This window comes from Coloeus monedula, assembly GCF_965178545.1.
Source record: "Coloeus monedula genome assembly, chromosome: 20".
Taxonomy (NCBI): Eukaryota; Metazoa; Chordata; class Aves; order Passeriformes; family Corvidae; genus Coloeus; species Coloeus monedula.
Genome location: NC_138800.1, coordinates 958,574 through 982,396, shown reverse-complemented (window position 1 = coordinate 982,396; position 23,823 = coordinate 958,574). Strand labels below are relative to the sequence as shown.

Here is a 23,823-nt window from a genome sequence, read left to right as displayed (position 1 = left end):
CCCCAAAGCCGTGGAACGCCAGGGCAGCACTCACCATCCAGCTCCTCCACCGAGATGTTGGCCAGCTGCTCGCTGTCGCTGCCGGCCGAGAGCGAGCGGTTCAGGTAGTTGCCCTTGTACAGCAAGCCAGCTGTCACATGGTGGAATGGCATCTTCTCCCTGCCACGGGAAACGGGAAGAGAGAGGGCAATGGTCATTATCTGCCTTTGTTTCATGGCAATGGAGCAAAGGCCGGCCTGGAGGAGGGGCTGGACAAGCACCCCAGGCTGTGGGCGGGTGTGGGAGGGGTGGGCTGAGCTCTGACCCAGCGGCTGAGGCAGGGTCTGGAGGAACAAACAGCAAAGCAGCTGCTGCTTCGGGGGGCTGGAGAGGAGTGAGGGGAGCCAGAGCAGCAGAGCCCCAGGAAAATGGGATTTCCCAGCATGGAGGCTGCAGATTTCAGCCTCGGTAATAATTACAGAGAGCACGGGGGTCTGCACTGACCCGCGGGGAAAAAGTCACAGCCTGGTTTGGGCTGGAGAGGACCTTCAAGATGATCCAGTGCCACTGCATGGCCAAGGTCCCCTATCCCAGGGTCCTCCAGGCCCTGTCCAGCCTGGCCTGGGACACTTCCAGGGATCAAGGGACCCAGCAGCACAACCTTCAAAGGCATGGAAGGGTCTGGACACCTCTGAGACCCCACTGCACACGTGCAGCCCCCTCAGAGGGTTCAGCCACCCACCCTGAGCGAGGAGTTTGTCACCACAGGGCCCCAGCTCCAAACTCCACTGAAAGGAGAACGTCCACATTCGAGCAGGGCCCCGCAAAGAACATTCCCATCTCCCAGATCTGACAGCTGAGGAGAAATCCGGCTCCGTGGGAGGCTGCAGCAGGGCGGTGTGTGCAAACCCTGCGGGTCCCAAGCCCAGAGCTGAGGGAAGGGCAGCCAGTGCCCAGCCAGGAGTGGGAATTACTGTCAGCAGCACTCAGGCGGTGATTTAGGAGACACAAGCTGGAGGCAAGTTTGCCAAAGTCAATTGAAATATTAAGAGGAAGATTTGTCATACCCTGGGCTGGATTCAATCAGCACAAGCCCAGCCTGGGCCTACTGCACTTCGGGCTGCACATTTCCAGCAGAAATAAATCAGCAGAGTCCCCAGAGGCACCCAGAGCTGGTCAGGGCCTGCCTGGGGCTGGAGGTGGCCAGGACTGGCTGGGCAGTGCCTCTGGAAGCCCTCACTGACACCACTGTGCAGGACAAGGTCACATCGGGGGGCACGGGGGGTCCCAGGCCTCGGGAGCAGAGCCCAAGGGCACCTCGCTGCTGCCAGGCGCTCTGCCACAGGAGGGAAGTGCCACCTGCGGGTGCTGCTCCAGCCAACACCTCGGTCACAAGAATGAGCTGGCTCTGCCCCAGCCGTGTGTTCCCAGCAGAGTCAATAAAGGAAATATACGGACAGGATGGATGGATTCCTTCGGGAACAAAAGCCTCCCTGAGGTGGGAACGGCTGTGAGAGAGCCCCCGCAGCAAACCAGCCTGGAGACACGGGCAAGCAGAGCGGGAGAGCCAGGAGGCTCCTCTTGCACTGCTCAGCACGTTCCAGGAACTTCTCTGGCAGTAATTATGTAAATAAATCCTAATCGTAACTTTAAGTATTTTTATTTGGGAGCAGGTTTGCTCCAGCAGCACATCAGAAACCGTAAACAAGGGGTTCTGTTTCATTAAGCACATCTGTAATTTCCCAGCCCTTGCCAATTCACCTGGAGGTGTTGTTCTCTCTGACACCTGCTCGGCACTAAAATGGGAATTTTACCTGGCCAAGGGACACTCAGAGGCAAAGCCAGCTCTGGTATCACTGGAGAGACACTTCCAGCCCTTTGCACCACCTCCATTTGTTTCCAGGCCCACCACAAACCATTCCTGCTTCCTCTGGATAATTCTCTGGATAACCCCATGGTAATCACAGAGTGTCCCAAGCTGGAAGGGACCCACAAGGATCATCGAGTCCTGCTCTTGGACAACGCCAAGAAACACTAAAAGCAATTACACTGATTTTTCAAATCACTTGAAAGGTGTTTAAGTCTCCCCCTGGGCCGAGCTGGCACTGCAGGCTCAGCGTTTGGTGAGCCCATGGGGTGGGGACTGACACCCCCCTGCCCCAGCCCTGGGTGAAGGAAACTCCAGCCCTGCCCTCCCTGAGCTCACCCACAGTTGGAAGAGCAGCAAACCACAGATTTAAAGCAGTCCTGAGATCACTTTTGGGCTGAGCTTGCGCTGCAAACACAGCATACCCTGAGCCCGTGGGGCTGGGACTGACACCTGCTGCCCCAGCCCTGGGTGAAGGAAACTCCAGCCCTGCCCTCCCTGAGCTCACCCACAGTCGGAATAGCAGCAAACCATGGATTTTAAAAATCACTTTTGCCACCTTGGCTTCTACAACCATTAAAAAAATGACAATGCCTCTCCCCTGAGGGCTGAAAATCAGCTCCTGCCTGGATCCTGTGGTGTGTTTCAGTGCTGGAGGAGAGCCACAATGCCCTGGAGTGAGAAATCCTGGATGAAATCCTGCTGCCCAGGTATGTTGGGTTATTTGAAGCTGTCATGTCGTTCAGCAGAAGCCCTGCAGAGCCTCGGGAATCCAGCACCTCTCAACTCTAACAAGGGATGCTCCAGACGGGCCCAGCAGCACGTCCCATGCTGGAGGCCCCCAGGGAGGTGCAGCTGTGCCTCAGGAACACCCAGCACCCCCAGACAGGAACCTGCAGGCAAACCCAAGCCTGAAAGGGGATAAAAACAGCAAAAAGGGAGGAAAAACAGCAAAAAGGGGTGAGAAGCAGCAAAAAGAGGGGGGAAACAGCAAAAAGGGGGGGGAAGCAGCAAAAAGGGGGGAAAGCAGCAAAAAGGGAGGAAAACTAGCAAAAAAGGGGGAGGGGAAGCAGCAAAATGGGGGGGAAAGCAGCAAAATGGGGGGGAAAGCAGCAAAATGGGGGGGAAAGCAGTAAAAAAGGGGGAAAACAGCAAAAAAGGGGGGGGAAACAGCAAAAAAGGGGGGGAAACAGCAAAAAAGGGGGGGAAAACAGCAAAAAGGGGGGCAGGGAAGCGGCAAAATGGGGGGGGAAGCAGCAAAATGGGGGGAAAGCAGCAAAAAAGGGGGGGAAACACCAAAAAGGGGCGGGGGGGGAACAGCAAAAAGGAGCCCAGGAGGGGCGGGCTGTGGGAGGGCTCTGAAAGCACCGGGGTGGGAAAGCACTCAAGGCTGGAATCCATAAAAGCTTCATGGGAATATGCAGGTGCTTGATGCCTGTCTGGGAAAAAAGGGCTGTGCTGGCACAGCCAGACTGGTCCAGGCTGGAATTGCCATCCCTGGAAGTGCTCAAGGCCAGGTTGGAGCAGCCTGGGCTAGTGGGAGGTGTGGCTGGCCACGGCAGGGGTGGCACTGGATGGGTCCTTCGCACCCAGGCCATTCTGGGATTCATTTTGAACGCAGCCAAAATGCCCATGTCAGAAGCAGAGACACCTCCAGCTTCCCTGTGGCTGCTCCTTCCCGTGCCCTGTGAGACCCTGGAAAACCCAAGCCAGGAGTGGAGCGGTGCCATCAGCTCCATGCCCCCGTGCTGGCCCTGGCACTGAGTCAGCAGCAGCTGCTGGGGCTGGGGGCAGAGCCCTGACACGGTTTGACCAATTCAAATGTTCTGTCTGAGCCGTGTGCCCCTCCTCTGGGTGGGACTGGGGCTCCTGCCCCTTTTCCAGAGCTCTCCAACAGCCCCTGAGCAGGGAGCTGGGCTGGGAGCTTTGCTCTCTGCCACAGACACATTTCCCACTGGGAAAATCACAAACCAAAAGCAGTTTGGGGATTTGGGAGCGGTGAAATCTCCTTGAATAATACCATGAAAATGTCATGAAAACATTGACATCGAACCAGAAGGGCCTCAAAGAACCCCTCACCAGGAGCGTGGAAATGTCCCCATGGCACCTCAAAGAACCCCTCACCAGGAGCGTGGAAATGTCCCCTTGGCACCTCAAAGAACCCCTCACCAGGAGTGTGGAAATGTCCCCATGGCACCTCAAAGAACCCCTCACCACGTGTCTGGACGCGTCCCCGTGGTCCCCTGGCAGGTTCTGGCCCCTGTGCCAGGCTCCCATCAGGTGCCACCCCCGTCCTGCACTGCCAGCCTCGCTCCTGCCTCTCAGCACAGCCATGCTTGTGGAATTTTGAAGATTTTTGTGAGTAAGGCTCCATCAGGATAAATAAAAAGCCATCTCCACACTGCTCATACGTCTGTGGTTCCCATCCCTCACCAGCCCCTGTGCTGCTCTTCCCAAAAAGGCTTACAGAGCCCGTAGAACCCCACACAACCATTAAACCCAAGGTTCAGCTCCAGTATCCCTCTCTGAGATGGAACTGGGACCAATTTCTACTGATCTTGCACCTCCCTTGATGGTCACCACTTCAGAAGAGGCTCCTTGTTCCCCTCTCTCCTGTGTGCAGCCCAAAGGACGCCCAGGAGCCCTTTGTGGGGAGTCCATCCCGGTTTTCCAGCCTCAGGCATGGAAGGCACGAGGTCCCTTGCACTGCCTGGGTGTCCCAGCTGCCAGAACCCTGTGTTTGCCTTCCCCAGGGGCTGCAACCCCGTGGGTCCCGGGGGCTGTGAGCCCCCTGGGTGGGCAGGGTCCCACGCTGGATGTTGAGCCCTGTGGTGCCAAACAGAGCAGGCAGAGATGAGGAAAAGTGGGGTGAGGATAAAATGGAGATTTCCAGCTCTCGCACAGATGGGGCTGAGGCTGAGCAGAGAGTCTGAGCTGGAGGAATGGGAACCTCACCCCCCCCCATGGAGGGCCAAGGACACAGGAGGGGAGCACCAGCACAAGCTTTGTTCTCTCAGCCCTTTCCCGGGGCTGAAAGGAATACAGGAATATACTGAAAATCCAGGAAGCAACCAGATGGCCGGGGAAACTGAACAGGAGCTAGGAAGTCCCTGAGCTCCCTTTTAAAGCTTTTAAAAATTCATCGAATGAAGTGAAGGTGTTAAAGTTGCTTCTCCCTGGGCACAGCAACATTTGAACATCTAAAGCAGAGAAGAGCAGGGACTCTGGAGGAAATTATCCCGTTTTCCCCAGGGCTGAGCTGCTGCCGTTGTCCTTGGAGGGAGCCTGTGTGATCTGAGCTGGACCCAAGGGGGACAGCAGAGCAAACAGAGCCCCGAGTGCCACCTGGGAGACCCCAGGGTTATCTGATCCTCCATGAGGCACCAGCCAGGGGTCACCCCCCGCCTCCCAACGAGGCTCCCTTGCGACTTCTGCTCCTTTTCCCTGGTGCTGCCCATGCTTCCCTCTCTCCAAGGAGGCTGGGACAGCTGAGGGTCATGGTTAGGCCTGGCTTAACCTCTGCCATGGGGAGCGGCTGAGCTGGACTAAATCCTCATGGCTGCTCTGCAGCCAGCACAGTTCAGGGAAGACAAAATCCTTGTGCTGGGAAGAGTCACTTTGTCCCTTGTCACCTGCATTCCCTGCTGCTAACAATAGCTTTAAAGATTTTTTTCTTTTTTAATTTACTTTGTGCACAAACTTGGCACCTCGAGCGCAATCTGAGCCCGAGCTTCCAAAGGCAGAGCCTGCAGGGCCCCGGGAGGAGCTCGGGGGATGCAGAGCTTGGCAAGGTGCGAAGGTTGAAGCTGCAGCAATGAAGTGCACAGGTCTGGTTTAATCAGGCTCAGCTCAGGGGTGTGAGGAGAGCCCGGGCTCAGAGCAGGCTCAGGCTCGTTCTGTGCTACAAACCCAAGAGGAGTGGCCTTGGAAGGAGCCTTGGGATGGGGAAAAACAAAGTCTGGTGCTTTTAAAAGAAAGCCCTAAAATAGATCCTCCCGGGGAGGCCGGTCCTGGAGGGAGGCTGTGTTGGCTGCCTATTGATCCCAATCTCTATTGATCTCAGACCCCCACACCCACGGGAAGGCACATTTTGGGATATTTATAAACAGGAGGAGAGAGCAGAGGCTCCCTGGCGAGCCTGCAGAGCGCTGAACGCTCTGGGCAGGTTTGGGGAGGCAGATCTCCTCAGGCTGGGCTGCAGCCACCAGGATGAGAGTGCAGGGAGCCCTAAAGCTCCTCTGAAAGCTTTTCTGGGACACAGGAGGGCTCCCACTTTCCTGGGTGCTTATCAGAAGTTAGACCCGGCTTTCCCCACACATATTTTCAGCAAATGAATCCATCCAGACAAATCCCACCCCTTTTACAAGGATTTACAGGCTGCAAACACGAGATCTGAACACCCACAGGTGGGATTCACTGAACCCCTGCTGGTGGGGACACAGGTAAAGCTCAAACTGACCTCCAGGGACATTCCCAGTCCCAACCCTTCCTCTCCCCAGTGCCCTTGGCACACCTTCACGGCATTTGGGCTCTATCTGATTATTTATTGGCATAACCCTCATTCAGTTCCTCTAATCCAGGCAGGAAATGCAGACCTGGGCTGGGATACCAACAATAAAGCTCCCCACTGCGATCACTGGGGGAAAAGAACTTCACAGACAGATGGTTTGCAGCATTCTGAGGTGTAACTGGGAAGGAAAAAAAGTCCCCTGCAAGGCAGAAAACAAGATCTGAGTGACAGCCTCGTGTAATGGACGGCACCTCAGGAGCCACAAACTTCCAGAGTCAGGGACTACAAAGCACTTGGAGCTTCAGAGTGTTTTGTGCTGAGTTCTTTTCCCACCTTCTGCAGTAAATTTGAAATGAAGAAGCAGAGGACGCACTTGAAAAGACACCACGTCTCTAAACAACTGCTGCTGCTTTGAGTTCTGGCACAAGGGGAGAGCTGAGGGTGCCGGGTGAGGTATAAAATCCAACAGTTCTGCCTGGGAGCTGCACGTGTGAGAGCACGGAGGGACAGGGGAATCAGAGCTGTTGTTTGTTGCTTTTGAACCGTGGCTGGGGCTGATCCCAGCTCGAAGGGAGGACTGCAAAGACCTGATAACTCCTTGTGTGTCCCCAGGGCAGGAGCAGCACTCACAAGGGGATAAAGACCCTTTCCACTCCCAAACAGGCTTAACCTGCCCGATTACAGAGCCGGCACAGCTCATTTCCCCTCACCACAGCTCCTCTCAGCTCCCAAATTCATCCTCGCCCTCTGCAGCCAGAAATCCCCAGGTTTTTGCTGCCCTCTCCCACTTTCTGTCGCTGCTGCTGCCCCCAGTTGTGTTTAACCAAGATTAGTAAAACATTTCCATCTTCCAGGTTTGGAAAGCCTCTGAGTTGATGCTAGAAAGTAAAAAAAAAAAAAAAAAAAAAAAAAAAAAAAAAAAAAAAAAAAAAAAAAGCCAGCAATGCAACAAAAGTCTCCAATCTCTTCTCCCCTCTAATAATTCACCTGGAAACATGAAAAAATCAGTTTGGGAATGAAACTTTTATCCCAGCCTCCCATTGCCTCGTGTGGGCTGAGCTCCTCTGCAGGACCCCAGGGACAGCCACGGTGTCCATCACACTGGGCTTCCCAAAACAAGCCCTTTCCAGAGAGGACGAGGGTTTAGGAGAGAAAACCAACGCAGGCTACGGAACCCTCTCAGGTCTCCAGGCAGAAGGGGGCTGTGGTGGGAGGCTGAAGGGACCTGCAAAGGTGATCAACCCCTGGAACAAACGCCTGACCAGGAGGGACATCTCCTGCCTGACCAGGAGGGACACACCCCCAGCCCGTCCCCAGGCCCCGGTGCCTCGGAGGACGCTGTTGGAGGTAACAGGGTTGAAAACCCACGGCTGCTGATGGTTTGTTTCCCACTTTGGAGGCTCTGAGCTCCTCCTGGACCTTCAAACCCACGAGAAGCCACCCTTGGGGGAGGATGATGGAGCTGCTGGAGCTGCCACAGCACTCCCAGCCCACTGCATCCTGTTTTCCCGGCCCAGAGCATCCTGTTCTGGATGGAGCCAGGGGAGCCAGGACCACCCAGTGCCCGCCAGGAATCCCTGCCAGCATGGAGAGGGGGCTCCTCCTGCCCCCCTTCCCAGAAATCAGCTTCTCCAGCATTCAGGAGAGGGAGAACGGACAAAACCAACGGAGAGCAGGTTCAGCTGAGCACCCACGGCAGGTCAGGGGTGCCAGAGAGGCTTTGGAGCATCACCCGCCCCTGCCCAGCCCCTCACACCGACCCCACCCTTCAGTCCTGGCTGCTCACACACTTAAAAGATCCCAATTTCCTTTCTCTGGAATACTCAGCTCATTTTTTTTCCCCGAGTACAAGAACACGAGATCACTGAGAACTGAACGCTGGGAACGAGGTCCTTGTTGACAGCAAGGAAAAAAAATATCCCAGAGCTCAGAGCAGAGCTGAGGAGCACATCAAAGCAGGAGGAAATGTCACTGGTGCACCCTCGCCCCAGTAACCATCCCCAACACACTGCCTGCTCTACTGAACCCTTTTCTCCTCCACTCACGGCTGTCGGGCTCACTGAGCCTGGCTGGAGGGGACTTTTCGGAGCTTCTGTTCACTCCCTCCTGTCCAGTTCCCTCCCCTGGCTGGGCATGAATCAGCCCTGGAGGCAGCAGCGATTCCTGGCACCCCCAGCGCCCTGCTTCACAAAACAATACACAATGGATTATTCAGAGCACACCCTGCGTCACACACGGGTAATTATAAACATGAAATCTATCAAATAGTGACAATTAACAGCGGATTTGACAGAGTAACACACTCCAAATAGCCTGGTGGTTGATTACGTCTTATTAATGAAATGCCAAAACATTGAGGGCTCTTAGCAGGACAATTAATTGCTCCCAATAAATCTGACTTCTGCCAGACCTCTTCTTTCAAGGAGGCTTTGGGACATCTGGGGAGGGTTATTTTTTAAAGCGGTGGCTGATGGTTCCTACAGACAATTCCCTGGTGGCTGGAGCCACCAACACGCAGGAATGAGCAGAAGGGAGTTAGGGACAAGGGCAACCCCAGCACCGGAGCAATTTTATGCAAACTGAGGTGGATCGGAGTGTAAGACTCCAACCGAGATCCACTCCCAGCACTTCCCCTGCAAACATCCAGGGCCAGCAGATTCCTTGGAAAAGTGTCCTCAGACACAGTGGCCCAGCTTGAAGGGGATCCAGGTTTCCAAAGAGGATCCCAGGCTGCCGGGAGAGGGTGAACAGACCCAGAGGGAGACCTGGCCCAGCCAGAGGTGTCCAGAGCCACCAGGCTGGTTGTCACTAACCCGGGAACGGGCTGTGGGGACAAAGGGCACAGGGACTGTTGTGCCAGTGGCCCCACTCCTGCAGAAACCAGGAACATCAGCTGCCTTGGACACGCAGGACTTGCAGCACTGCTGCCAAAGGTGGTCTGTGTGTCCATCCCTCTCTCCGTCCATCCCTCCCTCTGTCCATCCATCCATCCCCTCGGAGCAGCTGTTTTACCCCACCCCCTGCCTGTGGTAGGAGTATCCCAGTGACCCCACACCCAGCAGTCGCTGGGAATGGGCCTTTCCCAAGGGCCAAGCCCCGGAGCTGTGAGGCTGCAGAGCACGGAGCACTCCCTGGCCCCAGCCCGTGCTGGAGAACCTCGCCATCCTCAATTCCCCAGGCACCAGATCCTGTCAGGGAGAGCAGGGTCAGTCTGTGCTGCTTTCCCTGCCAGCTCCTGCTCCCTGGAAGATCTCAGCAAAGCTGTTCCAGAACCCCAGGGATCATTTCCTGCTGGAGCAGCACTGAGCTCTCGGGGTGGCACAAATTACAGCGTCCTTATTTTTATGTCAGCCTTTATTTGAAGGGAACGTACGAGAGAAATCTGATGCTGGCGGGGGTCTGAAATCCACAAGCACTCTGTAAACAGCTCGACCCTGAGAGATTCCCATGTCTCTTCCTGAAGCACCAGGAGAACAGCAGCTCTGGATAATTGGAAACAGTTACGGAGACTTCATTTTTCCTGGTTTTCCTGGGATTTTCTCTCGGGCTGGCTGTTCCCAACCTTAATACCTGGCAGAGCTGATCAGCTCTTTGGAATCTCATTTGCATAAGAGCTGATGTGCTGAGAGGGGAAATCACTGCCCCAAGGAGGTCAGGGATACTCAGGGGCAAAAGGAGAGAGTCCCTTTCTCCTCGAGTGCTGCTTTTAAAAGGGGTCAGGGCAGAGTCTCTGGGGCTGAATGAATAAACAGATCCCAAAGAACACTTTCCTGTGACATCCTTGGCAGCCTCTGGATGTGTCCGTGCACCCTTTGGGACGTTTGCTAATTAGCAGCACAAACAGTGCAGGTATCCAAACCCTGCCCACGGGACACTTCCCTGGGGTCACAGCAGCTCCTGCAGCTCCCTGTGCTGGGACAGGCTGGGAGCCCAGCAGGGCTCACCTGGCCCGGGGCTTCCTCCTCTGTTTGCCCAAGGTTTGGCAGGAGGGGAAACCCCTCAGAGGCACGGAGGTGTCTCTGCACACTCTGAGGGGACAGAGCCTCGTTAGGCACAACTCATTAACTCCGGGAGGCTGCGCCCCCCCAACCCCCGCAGGTCCTGGGCAGGGGGAGAGCACAAACCCAGGGAACAGAGGCTGGGAAGGGACGGAGCCGAACTGGGTTTGTGCAGGACATCAGCGGAGCCATTCCCGCAACCGAACAAATTCCAGCTCCTGGGGCTGGCTCACGTTCTGGTTTAACAGCTCAGCATCCAGGAGACAGAGATGCCAAGGAAATGAGATGCACACAGCGTTCTCCCCGCTGTCACCTGTCTGTCTGCACGTGCTGTCACCTGTGCCAGCCACCCCAGCACCCTGCAGGACACCCGGGGACCACAGCAAACCCCCACTGCCCGGGGCCTGTTCAAAGGCAAAGCAGCACCATTTTAACCCTCCTGCACTCCTGAATATCCAAACCCCTACAGATACTGCAGGAAGGACTTCGGGAAAAGGCCTGGAAATACAGGAGGGTAAGGAAAAGGGATGGATCAGAGAGCCCCAAACCTGCACCTCCCCCCAGCTCCGCCAGGCATCGCTCAGTGCTGGGGGTTCAGAGATGAACCCACTGGGCCCTGCCACCCCCACTGGGCAGTGTCCCCACCCAGGGACAGCCACCAAACCTGCAGAGCTGCCCACACAACAGGGAACGCTCCGGGCACGGAACAACACGGATCCAAACCCTCCAGCCAGGTGACATGGCTGGATGATGCCTGGAAAAGGGAGGTCCAGGAAGGGTCCAGGTCCAAAAAGGGGCCTGGAAGCCCCAGCTGGGACAGGCCCGAGGGCAGCGTTCAGTGCAGATGTTCAGGGACACACCCGGGGACAGAATTCAGTGCAGATGTTCAGGGACACACCCGGGGACAGAACTCAGTGCAGATGTTTCAGGTTTGCCTTTCTCCTGCTGTAAAAATGCAAATGCAGTTATGCCCAGCAAGCCTCCACAGGCTGATGTTAAGTTCAAGGAATGAGAGGGCACTTTTAGAACCACCCACTGTATTTCTTTACGTTTTCCAGGTCCTGCCCATGGGCTCCAGGTTCAACAGACTGAATTCAGACTGTGGCTTTTATTGCCACTGCTTAATGTCTTTATTCTGAGAACCATTTTCACATGTTAGTGCTTTTATCGAAGGAGGCTGCAGTTAATTAAAAGCAGACCTATAAACCAGTTTGTTTCTATTGCCCTCTTTTCATGATAGCCCAAGAACTATTGCATAATACCCAGCATTTACTGGAGTTTCTGGCTCACACTTTTAACACCAACCACATTCACAGGTTAAAAACACAATTAAAGCCTCCCCAGCCTTGCAAAGCTCCTCCATAGGATCGATTCCCAGTGCATCGTTAGCTGGGGACTGTTTGAACTGAATAAAACTGACTTGGTCTTGTTTACACAACATCAAAAACCCTCTCCATTTACCTCGGGAAGGCACCTGACTAGTGAACGCTCTCAGACCCTTCTGACATTCCCAGCATTTTCTGAAAAGGCTCTGCCTGTTTGAATTTGCATCTCCTCATAGACTGCCTGCCATATTTCATCCCAAATCAATAAAAGTTCTATGAGCACAAATCTAAAATGATGGTGGAGGGCATTTCTAGTCCAAGGAGTTCTCAGTGCGCATTTTGCTCAGTTTACCACAACTCTGGAAGACAAAACATGCACAGCACCCTCGTTTCATGGGTCAAGCCATGATTTCGCTTAGAAATTAGGACATTTCGAGAGAAATACAACGAGAAACTTGCATTGCATCGAACTTACAGGGGCAGCTTTCCTGGAGGCGGAGGGAGCCGCACGGGACCGGCCATTGAAACGCGCCTGGGCTGGGGCAGGAAAGCCCGGACAAGCAGCCACCAAAATGTTGTTTCTAAACCCATCTACAGCTACAGATCCGCCGTGGTACGGAAGGGATCGGCTGCATCAGCAGAGCCCTCCAGCACATTGCGATTGGACAGAACCTGCGTGGTGATGGAGCCAGGAGGCTCAGCCCCGCTCCCCGCCCGGCTGAGGGAGGCGAGGAAGGAGATTCGGGTTAAATCACCCGTTGTGCCAACTCTTGCTCTGGTTTGGTTTGGGGTTTTTTCTCCTCGCAAGCCAGGGCTCGATGGCAGGGAGCTGCTTGCGAAGCGCTCCTGTTCCCTGCCCAAATCCTCCTGTTCCCAGGACCAAACCCCCGCCCCACCGAGAACTTAAGGGAAGGCGTTGGGAGAACCTCTGCACACTGCTGAGGAACTCAGGAGCAGAACGCAGCTCCTGCAGGACAGACCCTGCCCAGGAGAGCCCTGCAGCCCCGAGACCCCCTGGAAGCTTCACCCCGAGCAGGATCGGGCTGCGGTCCCTCTCTTCCCGGTGCGATTCTGCCCCGAGCCATGCAGACCCCTCCGGGCAGAGCCTTTACCCACAGGTGCAGTGCAGAGAGGATCTGGCTACAGGTCCAGAGCATCCCCTGAGCAAACAGCCGAGCATCCACCGAGACTCCCCGAACTGAAAGGATGAAGCTTCCCCGTCAAACCCTTCCCGGGAATAAAGTCCCACACATGCACTCCAGGGGGAAGGGCGCGTGCAAGAGACCCTCTCCCTCCCCACGGGGAGCCAGCTGGAATATTCCGTGGTAAAGAAACGGCATCGGGAGCTCTTACCTGCTCGGATCTGTATTCCCAGCTAGCAGCACACCTACAGCCCCAGGCTCTCAGGGGGCATCGCGGGGGTGCAGATTGCTGCAGGTCATGGGTGTGTACAGCCAGAAGCAAAAAAAAACCGACCCAAAACAACCCCCCCAAAATCCCCCAAAAGCCACAACATGACCCAAATGAGAGCCCTGCAACGGCTGTCTCGTTACAAGCAAGATGAGATGAAGGAGGGGTTTTTACTTGCTCTGAGGCATCATATGGAGCTTAATCACAGCAGTTACGTATTGGGTTCTTTTGGCCTTCAATCAAGTGTGTCATTTCGGTGGCAGCTGCCTACGTGATGCCAGCACCCCGGGCGCTCCAGTCCTGTGCCAGCGCCGGCCTTGTGCAGCTATTCTACAGCTCAACAGCGGGCAAATTCCATTTCCCAGGCTGCGGGAAGCTCCTCCTGTAGTCCAGCGAGCCCTTGGAGCCACGCAGGATCACACACCTCTCCTCCGGCACCCAGAGCCCGGGGAGCCGCTCCCACCGCAGCTCCCGTCCCGCTCTCATGTCCCGGCGCAGCCCATCCGTATCCCGAGGACTCTCCCACTCACCACTCTCCCAAAGCCACCGGGAGGGGACACAGCTCGCCAGGCACCCCGCCGGTGAGCGCGGCACGGCGCTAAGGGGGAGGCAGCTGCTCCATGGAAAACAGCGAAACTTGGTGGGTGGGAAAGGTCTGAGGAGCTGCTGAGTAGCCGAGAGCGGCTCGCCCAGGAGCCGGCACAGCCCGGCAGCTCGGCCCGCCCCACTGCAGCCCCGGGGCTGCTCGAGGGGGCGAGCAGGAGGCGATCGCTGCAAATCAGGTGTTAAACCTGGCGATTGAATCAGCAGAAAGCAGCCGGGGCTGGGCTCATCACAGCTCCGAGCCGGGGACGGGCACGACTCTGCTCGGAGCCTTTTGGTTGCCGGCAGCGGCATCAGGAGGTGTTTGGGGCCAAATTCCTCCGTCAAGTGCATTTGTTGGGTTTGACAGATCCATTAGGACCCATCCGTTCGAACCGATGGCCGATGCTCCCTGTGCCCTGGGATCTGGGATCTCCACCCGTGTCCAGCTCCCCGGGAGCAGGACACCGCAGGGACACCGAGCTCTCATTACATCACCCGCGCTACGGACGAGCGGGGGGCCAGCAAATGAATAAAAAAGGTTTTCTGGGCAGCCGAAGTGATGTTGTGCCGCTCCATGGCAACTCCACAAACCCGCGTGTGAGCGCCCACAGCCGCACACCGCCCGAGAGGGGGAACAGCCGCGAATCCATCACACCGCGGGGCTGGGTACCGAGGGGAGGAGGGGATGAGCATCCCGAGCATCCCCCCCGCGCAGCCCCGCGGCCACCCGCGGATCCCCCGCCGGCATCGCTCGGCTGCCGGCCCGTCTGACCCGGCTGGCAAGGCTGGCTGAAGCCCCAACAGGTTCCCCGTGGAGCTGCGGTGCCCCCGAGCCGGGGAGGGGAGGGCGCTGCCTGCGCGCAGCCGGCTCCCTGCGAGCCCTCCCCTCCTCCCCGCCCGGCCGGGGGGCAGCCCGAGCTCCCCATCCCTCGCCACCTCCTCACTCACCTCTCCACCAGCCGCCTCCTCCGCCACAGGTTTGCTCGGCTCCACTGTTCCCCCCCCCCCCCCCTCCAGATCGCTCCCAGACGAGTAATTCAAAGGAGGATGGAGGGAGGAGGCACAGAGAGATCTGGGCGGTGAGGATGGCGGAGAGAGAAAAAAAAATAATGTAAAAAAAAAAAATCGAGCAAAGGGATGAAATCAAATCAAACAAGCGAAGAACCGGACCGAGATGAGGCGATGCTGGAGGAGGAGGAGGAGGAGGAGAGCGGCGCGGCGCGGCAGCCCCGGCTCAGCGCCCCATGGCCCCGCAGCCCCGAGCGCAGCCCGAGCCCCGCCGCGCCGCGCCGCGCTCCCCTGGCCCGGCCAGGGACCACCCTCCGCCGCCAGCCCCGCGCCGCGGCCCCCGCTAACCCCTTCCTCGCCGGGCCTCCCCGCCGCCGCCCCCTCCTCCCCATCCTCCAGCCCAGCCGGCGATGCTGAGCGCAGGGAGCGGCTCCGGGCCCGCCGCCCCAGCCCCCCCGGGCCGGGAAGGGCACGGCCCCGATAAACCCAGAGCCGGGAGGGAACCGCTCCTGTGGGGCCGAGCCCCTCAGGAAGTTGTGTCTCCGGGTCTCCTTTCGGCAGGGAGGGGGGTTAAGCTGCCAGTTCCTTTTGCAGGAGCACAGAACCTTTGGTTGGAAAAGACCTCCAGGACCACGTCCAGTCACTGCCCCGGCACTGCCAAGCCCACCACTGACCCATGTCCCCACGTGCCACGTCCATCCCTCCAGGGATGGGCACTCCAATCCTCCCTGGGCAGCTCCTTCCAATGCCTGAGCACCCTTTCCATGGGGAAATTTCCCCAAAATCCACCCTGAGCCTGCCCTGGCCCAGCCTGAGGCCGTTCCCTCTCCTCCTGGCCCTGTTCCCTGGCAGCAGAGCCCGACCCCCCCGGCTGCCCCCTCCTGTCAGGGACTTGTGCAGAGCCACAAGGTCCCCCCTGAGCCTCCTCTGCTCCAGCCTGAGCCCCTTTCCAGCTCCCTCAGCCGCTCCTGGGGCTCCAGCCCCTTCCCAGCTACGTTCCCTGCCCTGGACACGCTCCAGCCCCTCAGGGTCTGTGTTGTCCTGAGGGGCCCAGGACTGGACACAGGACTGGAGGTGCCCTGGCCGTGCCAGCACAGGGGACAATCCCTGCCCTCACTGCCCTGGTCTTGCTGGCCCCACCATTGCTGATATTGTCCAGAATGGTCTTGGACTTCTTGGGCAGCAGCAGTGGAGAAGAATCCACATCTGCAGGTGTCTCCTGTGCTCTGTGTGCACAAACTGTGCTCTCCCCAAACCCAGGGCCCCCAAGCCAGCCCGACCCCCACGGGATGCTGGAGGCAGAGGAGCAGAGCAGGGAGATCCACATCGCTGATCTGGCCGCACCAGGGAGCCCCAGATTTCTGCCCTGGGAAAGAGGCAGTGCCTGAAGGAGCTCCCTTCCCCGGCTGAATCCCCCCCACAGCCAGCAGATCCCTTTCCTTCCCTGCTGCAGTCACCTTCAGCCTGGTACCAGCACTCGGTGGAGCTCGCTTGGCTTCCCAGCTCCCTTTTGGAATGCTCCTGAGGCACACAGCCCTTGGATCACTGCCTGCCACCAGCAAAGCCCTGACCCCTCAGGGACAGCTGGGCCAGGACGCTTCCAGTGGGGGGAAGTTTAAGTGAAACCAATTTGGGCTGAAAGCAAGCAGAGATGTTGTGCTGGGGAGAGCAGCTGACTGCAGGAGAGGCTCTGATGGGAGCCCAACACAGCTAAAATTGCCTCAATTGGATCTGGAAAACAGCCTGGAGAGACACCCGTCATCTCCAGCAACACTCCCACAGCCGTGTGAGCATCAGACAAAGCCTGCAGAGTGTCGGTTTTAGGGCTCAAAGGTGTTTAATTCACATCTTGTCTCCCTTGTACTTTTCTGATGTAAAATCCTTCCTGTCTCCTTCCCTTCAGCCTCATGGGTCACCGTGTTCCCCATGCTGGGATTTTCCTGGGATCAGAAGGAACATGATCTGCAGCTCAGGACCCGGGGGCAGAGGGATTTTGGCTTTCTCTGCTCCCTATGCAAACTGTAAACCCCATCTCCAATGATATTCAACCCTTTTTGCTCCACCAGCTCAGCTGTCCTGCCCCAGGGGGGGATTTCTGCATCCCACTGCCCCTCTCCCAGTGCCTGGACATTGCCTGCACAGAAATTCAGGAACTGAGCCATGCTCCAAGTCCCTTAGAAACCACCAGGGCTGGGCTACATCCCGCAGTTTTACCATTTTTATGAAGTTATTGGCATTCCTGTGCTCAGTGAGAAGAGAATCCCTGCTCCAGGAGCAATGCCCTCAGCACCAGCAGTGGAAGGTGAGTGATGGCACCAAATGTTGTTCCATCAGAAAGAGATGCAGATCAGTCTCCTCGTCCTTTTACTTTTCATTCCTATTTCTTCCCTTGATCCATGAGGAAACTTTCACCTGCAGCTCCCTCATCTCCATCTGGGCTGCCTGTGTGAGTAAATGGGGGCAAACCCCCTCATTTGGGAATGCTATTCCCTGCCTTTAGCTAATTTCCTTCCCTTCAGCTCTGGAAAACATTAACCAGAAAGGTTCCAACCTTCATGGCTGAGAACAGCAGCTGGAAAATCCAGCAGGCTGATGTCTTTATTATCAAAAATAGTGAAAGGACGAGTCCTTATTAATCCCCGAATAGATCCAGAATATCTCCAGGTTGTGTCCACATCAATAAGAGCAGCCCACGGCTCTTTCCCTTTTGTTCTTTGTTAGAATACAGAGCTGATCACTGCAAACCCTCTGGTTTTAAGGTGACCTGGGCAGCTCCGGGGCCGGGGGTGGCAGAGGGACAGAGCTGGGATGGAGCTCTCCAGAAGGATGGGGCTTCCTCGGGAATCACCCTCAGGATGTTTGGATTGCACTCCTGGAAACGATACAGGCGGGGACAGTAAAACCCCGGCGTGACCGAGCACACGGCGGCAGCAGGGCGGGCTGCGGTCAGCCCTGCCCGGGGACACCCTCCAGGGATCAGCCCTGCCTGGGGACACCCACCGAGGATCAGCCCTGCCCGGGGACACGCACCGAGGATCAGCCCTGCCCGGGGACACGCACCGAGGATCAGCCCTGCCTGGGGACACCCACCGGGGATCAGCCCTCGGTGTCATTTGCCATCGAGCCGCTCACTCCAGGCAGGCCCGTTCCGTGGGGCTCCCCAGCAAAGCCCCCGAGGCAGGGCAGGGTCCGTGTTTGGGGTCTGGAGCCCGGCGTGGGGCGAGAGCGCCGCGGGTCCGGCAGCAATAAGTTGGGTGTCCAAGGGGAGGCAGGGCAAGCCCGGCTACGGCTCCGGGAGAGCTGGGTGGCTGCAAAGCATCCCTTTCAGCCGAATGGGAGGCCTGGATGGCCAAACTGCCACGTCCCTCAGAGGGGAAAGTCCTCGGTGGGATTAAAGGGCTTTGCTCAGGTAGGGATGAATGAAAAGCCTGGAAAATCAGGAAGGCCATTGGAGGGGACAGCTCTGCAATCCTTCCTTCCCCCCAGTGCTGGGCAAGGGGCTCTGCCCACTCCCCTTTGGAATGTCCTGGGAAGCAGCCACTGTCCCCCTCCCCGCAGAGGGCTCAGGAGCCTTTCACGGGCTCACAGATCTCCCGAGTGGGAGAGGTTTCCAACTCGCAGCCCACATTCTCAGTATTGCTTAATCCTATCCCATTATTTCTGCTGAAACACTTGGTGGAAGGAGTACAATTGCTCCCTAGCCTGGATTTTTGTGTTTTAATGGTGCTGAATTATTCCGGGAGAAACTTTTATTTTTCCTTTTCCTCCACCTCGCTCCTGCACTGGATGCTTTCTCCTGGAGTTTAATTAGCGCATTTCAGAGTGGAATATTGAGATTAAATCACTGCTGAGCGAGCTCTGCTCCAGGATTGATGATCCTTGGGCACAGCTCTTATTGGAGCTGCCAGCCTGGGCTATGGATTTATGGATCAAGAGGTTCTTTGGGCCGGGAGGGAGCCAGCGGTGCCACAGCGGGCTGGGGACACGGGCCAGGCTCTCACACAGCCCAGCCTGGCACTGCCCGCCTTTGTCCCCTCCTGCAGCCACAAAAAGGACGGATGAGGGTGCTGAGGGTGATGTGAAGGTGGTGAGGCCCTGACACAGAGCAGCTGTGGCTGCCCCTGGATCCCTGGCAGTGCCCAAGGCCAGGTTGGATGGGGCTTGGACTACCTGGGACAGTGGAATGTGTTCCCACGACAGCGGTGGCACTGGATCCCTTTAAGGTCCTTTCCAACCCAACCATCCTGGGGTTCAGTGATGGGCAGAAAGGGGCACCCTGCAGCCCCCCCAGACCCCGAGGAGGGTGTCCCACACCCCGGCAGCGAGGCTGGGTGCAGCAGCACCAGCACATCGGCATCCCCAGCCCCACCACCTGCCCAGATCCAAGGGCTCATTCCAGCCTGCTCCAGAGCCTGGGGCTGGCTGCAAACATCAGATGTAGGCACAGGTTTGGCACCGGGCCAGCCCCTCTCCTGCTGCCTCAAATGCCAGCGTTTTGATTCAAGCTCATCTGCAAATGCTAAAAAAGCTGCAGCTTTGCAACAGAGCCCACCCTGGTGGAGCTCATCGAAAGGAGACCTTGAGGGTGGGGGGAAAATCCCAAACGGAGAGTTCCTTTTAATCGTTTTATCTCACCCAGCTCAAGGTACCGACAGCATTGGCACCCACAGAGATCTTGCTCCCAGCTGAGACTCCAAACACTTGAGGCTCCCCTGGGGCCAGGGGATACTCTCTGGACAGGAATTTTGGCTTATGCCTCTTGCAGGAAGGCTCCTCATCCCGGGAGCTCGTGTGAGGGGGGTTATCCCAAAAAACCCCTCCAGCAATGCCCACGCAGGAGAGAACAGCACCTCCTGTCCCCGCTGCTGAGGCTCCTCTCGTCGTTCAGACAGGGAGGCTCCGGCACTGCTGGAGCAGAACTGGGGAAGGTTCCCCCCTCCGGAGCCCACAAGGCTCAGCCGAGTGCCTGCAAAGGGCAGAGAGCCCCAAGCCAGCCCCAAATTCCCGACGATTTCAGCAGCCAGGGCTGGGGGCTCCGCGTGTTTTGTTTTGCTCTTCGAAAGATAGCCCTGTAATTTCGTGACTCACCCATTCTCCAGCCTTTGTTGCTTTTCCTTTTCAACATCTTTAAGCTGTTTGTGGAGAATGTGCTTATTTTTAGCCTTCCCATCAGGGAGAGGCATCTGAGCTGCTTCAGGGGGAAGAGCTCCATTGAGACTTTGGTGTCTGGGGTGTTAATGGGCAAATTTCCTGCTGGGCACAGATCTTCCCTTTGCTCACTGAACTGGGAGCGGGGAGGGATTTTCAGGCTGCGCCCTGTGGGGTCTCGGGGTGCACCGAGGTCTGAGCTCCTGGAGAGAGGAGGAGGAGGAGGAGATGGATGCAGAGAAAAGCAACAAATGTTGGGCCATCAGGAACTAATGGGGGCCCCAGGATCTCAAATCATCTTTATCAAAGCTGCAAATCCCCACCCATGCCCCAGAAATTCTCTGTCCCATGGCACAGGCTGGCAGCAGGGAGGGCAAAGGGGAGAGCAGCCCTCAGCCAAGAGCCAACCCCCATTTCTCCCCCACTGCAGCAAAACATGAGGAGTATTTCTGCTTAATTCAGTTATTTTTTTTAAAAAAGCAGTGTTTTTATTTGAAAAAAAAAAACCCAAAGTTAATTTTTTCCCAGAAATTGACAAAACAGAAGATGCTTTTTGAGTTAATGAATAGGTTTGGGGTTGGGTTGGTTTGTGAAGCCTGACACCTCCTCATTTCGGTTTGCAGCTCCAAATTCTTGTGGGGAGCTTTAAAATGAAAGGAAATTTCAAAATGAAAATTGGCTCTGTAGCACTCCGAGCCAGGCATCTGACCAGAAAAAAAAAGGGGAAAAAAAAAAGCCCAATCCTGCCTGCTTCTTTTTTTTTTTTTTTTTTAATTTTAATTAAGTCAATGGAGAGCGGAAAGGCCTCAAATGAAAACCACACAGGCCCCAAACGTCTCCAAGGTTCCAGATGTGAATTCCTGCACCTTCTGCTGGCAAGCACGACCTGGCTGTCCTCCAGCACCCAGGGCACAGCCCCGGCTCAGGAACGAGACCAGAGACCCAGGGATGTCCTGGAGAAGGTCAGGAGGTGGCTCCAATCCATCCCTGGAATGTGGGGTCACACAGACCCGGGCTGAGCTCTCAGGGCACGTCCTACGGGCTCTTTGCTTTACGCCGTGGCGATGGCTGGGGTTTGCCACCCTGCGCCACCCCCTGTCCCCACGTGTCCCTCGTGCCTGGGCTCAGCCTCAGCACGGCCCCAGAGCCGCTGCCAAGGAGCTGCTCCCCCAGCCAGCCCCGGGCAGGGCTCCTTGGCCAGCTCCAGGGAGCCTCTTCCAGCCACATTTGTCATTCTCTGAGAGCCGCAGTCCTAATGGAAGGCTGGAAGTGCTCCACGGCTGCTGGCTGTCACCCCCAGGTGTCACTGGCAGGGCAGGGCTGTCCCCGCTCTGCATTCCCCCCCAGCAGCCCCAGGAGCAGCTTTGGAGGCTCCTGGCCATGTTTCACCTCCTGGCACAGGTGCAGGGCCCAAAGCAGCTCAGCCACGAGCCCGGAGCTCTCTGCTCTGCCCTCCCTACCCCACAGCTCCGTGGTGGCACAAAGGACTTGGCATCCCTGGAGGAGCTGGTGTTCCCAAGGTACTGCACCTTCTTCTTCCATTTCCTTAAATCATGGAATCACAGAATCCCAGAATGGGTTCGGTCGGAAGGAACCTTGAAGCCCATCCAGTGCCACCCCTGCCATGGCAGGGACACCTCCCACTGTCCCAGGCTGCTCCCAGCCCCAATGTCCAGCCTGGCCTTGGGCACTGCCAGGGATCCAGGGGCAGCCCCAGCTGCTCTGGGCACCCTGTGCCAGGGCCTGCCCACCCTCCCAGGGAACAATTCCTTCCCAATCTCCCATCCAGCCCTGCCCTCTGGCACTGGGAAGCCATTCCCTGTGTCCTGTCCCTCCCTGCGAAACTCAAGGAAGGTTTTTGCATTGCATATCTAAAACTTTCCATGAACCACAGGCAAACCTCCAGGGGGACTTTGGGGTGAAGCCCAGGGGGGCATCCCAAGTCCTGGATGAAGCCACTGATGGAGCAGGTGGGGAACACACCTCGGCTGAAGCCCTGGAGAGCTGGATTCCCTGGCCAGGGGCTCGGGAACAGCCCCCCTGGCAGAGCTGGCTCAGGGAACGCCAGGGGCGAGGCAGGAGGATGGATGTGCCCCGGCTGGGGGGAACAGTGACCACAGGATGGGTTTGTTCCATTATTTCCCAGGCCAGATGCCCCAGCTCCCCATCCACAGCCCGGAGCCGTGAGCTGGGAGCTCCTGTCCCAGCAGTGGGGGCGTTTCCCAGCGCCTGAGCAGGACCGGGGACAATCCGGCTGAGTTAATCACCGAGTGCCTGGGCCCAGGAATGCAGCGGCTTAAGAGAAAATCTCACTGTATTTTTTTAATGAAAGCCTTTCTGCAATAGATTCAACCCAGAAAAACCCTCCTCACCCCATGGGTTGCAGTGCAGGTATGAGCCAAACACATGGCGAAAAGGAGATAAACACCGTGTCCTCCTCCTGCATGGCCGCAGGAGACTGATCCCCCGTTTAGAAAGCCAATAAAAATGTATTTCTTTTAGAACAACTGCATCCACGGCATATTGTTTCTCTGAGAAAAAAGCGTTAGTGACTTTGAACTCCTCCAATGCCATCCAGAACATGTTTTTTTTTTCCCCAAAGTGTCTCGAAAGTAGCAAAAAATACGAAAGAATTAATGACTGTTAACAGCTGAAACAGATGGTCTGCGGTGAGTCCCCACAGCCTCATGCAATTGTGAGTCAAGCCATTTTTCAAAATGGTGAGGAAAGAAAAGTAATAAAAAGAAAATCAATTTCCAAGGCTACCAGGCTTCCAAAATTCCACTCGGACTTCCCAGGCGCGAGGCAGCAGGAGAGGAGGGGCTGGCTCGCTTTGGACCCACCTTGGGCTCCAGCCCAGAGCCCCTCCGCCCTCCCGGGAGATGCTGAGGGTTTGTCCGCCTTCAGCGCTGCCTGGGGTGCGGTTCTGCGCCGGGGTTTGGCCCAGGGATCCTCCCCGCACACGCGGTGTCCCCAGCGCCCACCCCCGGGAGAGGAGCGTCCCTCCCTCCCTCCCTCGCCCGGCCGGGAAGGGAGCGGGGAGGAGAAAAGCACTTGCCAGGAGGGGAACTCTGGTTGCCTGCTCCGCTGCGGCGGCTCCTCCTTCTCGCCGGGAGCCTCATCCCCGCGGCCTCCTTCATGCTTGGGCTGCCCCTCGGCCGGCTCCTGGATCAGCCCCATCAGGCAGGCGAGTCGGCGCGGCCCGGGCGCTGGGCGAGCTCATCATGGGCACAGGCGAGCCCGGAGTGCGACTCTGCGGGCGAGGAGCGACACAAACTTCAGCACGCACGGCGGGGCTCATCATTTATTTAACTCAGCCCCTCAATAATTCATGCCAGCCGGGGAGCGGGACAACAATGGCAGGAGCGCGGCAGCGCCGGCGCCGCGCGGCCACATCTGGAACAGATGTTCATTCCCGATAAAAGCGGGGTTTGCAGGGAATGCGCAGTGCCTCGGGAATGGCGTGCTCTGGGACACAGTCCCGCTCCTGCCGGGGGCACCGGCCGTGTGCCCGTGCGCTGGCAGTGCAGAGCTGGCACGGAGCGGATGGAAGAGCCGGGGCTGGGACAGCTCAGACCTGCAGCTTCCCCAGGCATTCCTTGGAAAGGCTCCTCCAAACTTCCACGCGGGCTTCCAGGAGCCCCACCCCGGGCAGGAGCCCAGTGCCACCAGTGCCGCCAGTGCCGGCCTGGAGCGCTTCGCTCGGGGTCCCTGCAGCGTCCCCACCTCTGTGCCACGAGGTGCCCCGGCAGGGGCTGGTCGCCGCCCGCGCTCCCGGGATGTGCGGGCACAGGAGGAGGGGCCGCGGCCGCCCGTGCCCGTGCCAGGTGTCCCTGCAGGGCACCACAGGGACCCCCGGGGTGTCCCCTCAGGGAGTGCCACTCCTCCAGGCGTGACACACAAACCCTCCAAGCCTGCCCATCCCCTCTGTGCTATCACCGAGCTCCTGCCCGTCCCCACAGGGCCCTGCTGCCATTGCCACCCAGCGGCCAC

The 23,823-nt window shown here is 57.4% G+C and overlaps 1 protein-coding gene across 1 annotated transcript in view; it reads right to left on the bottom strand.

The window, feature by feature from the left end:
* CALN1 (calneuron 1) overlaps positions 1 to 23,010 on the bottom strand; it is a gene marked incomplete at both ends in the record, with an annotated part of 119,049 nt that extends 96,039 nt beyond the window's left edge. Inside the window, 2 exons of the mRNA XM_082294849.1 lie at positions 35 to 155; positions 22,885 to 23,010. Of these exons, the coding sequence (XP_082150975.1) occupies positions 35 to 155; positions 22,885 to 23,010 (247 nt within the window). The remainder of the gene's footprint in view (positions 1 to 34; positions 156 to 22,884) is intronic.
* Positions 23,011 to 23,823: the final 813 nt, after the last annotated feature.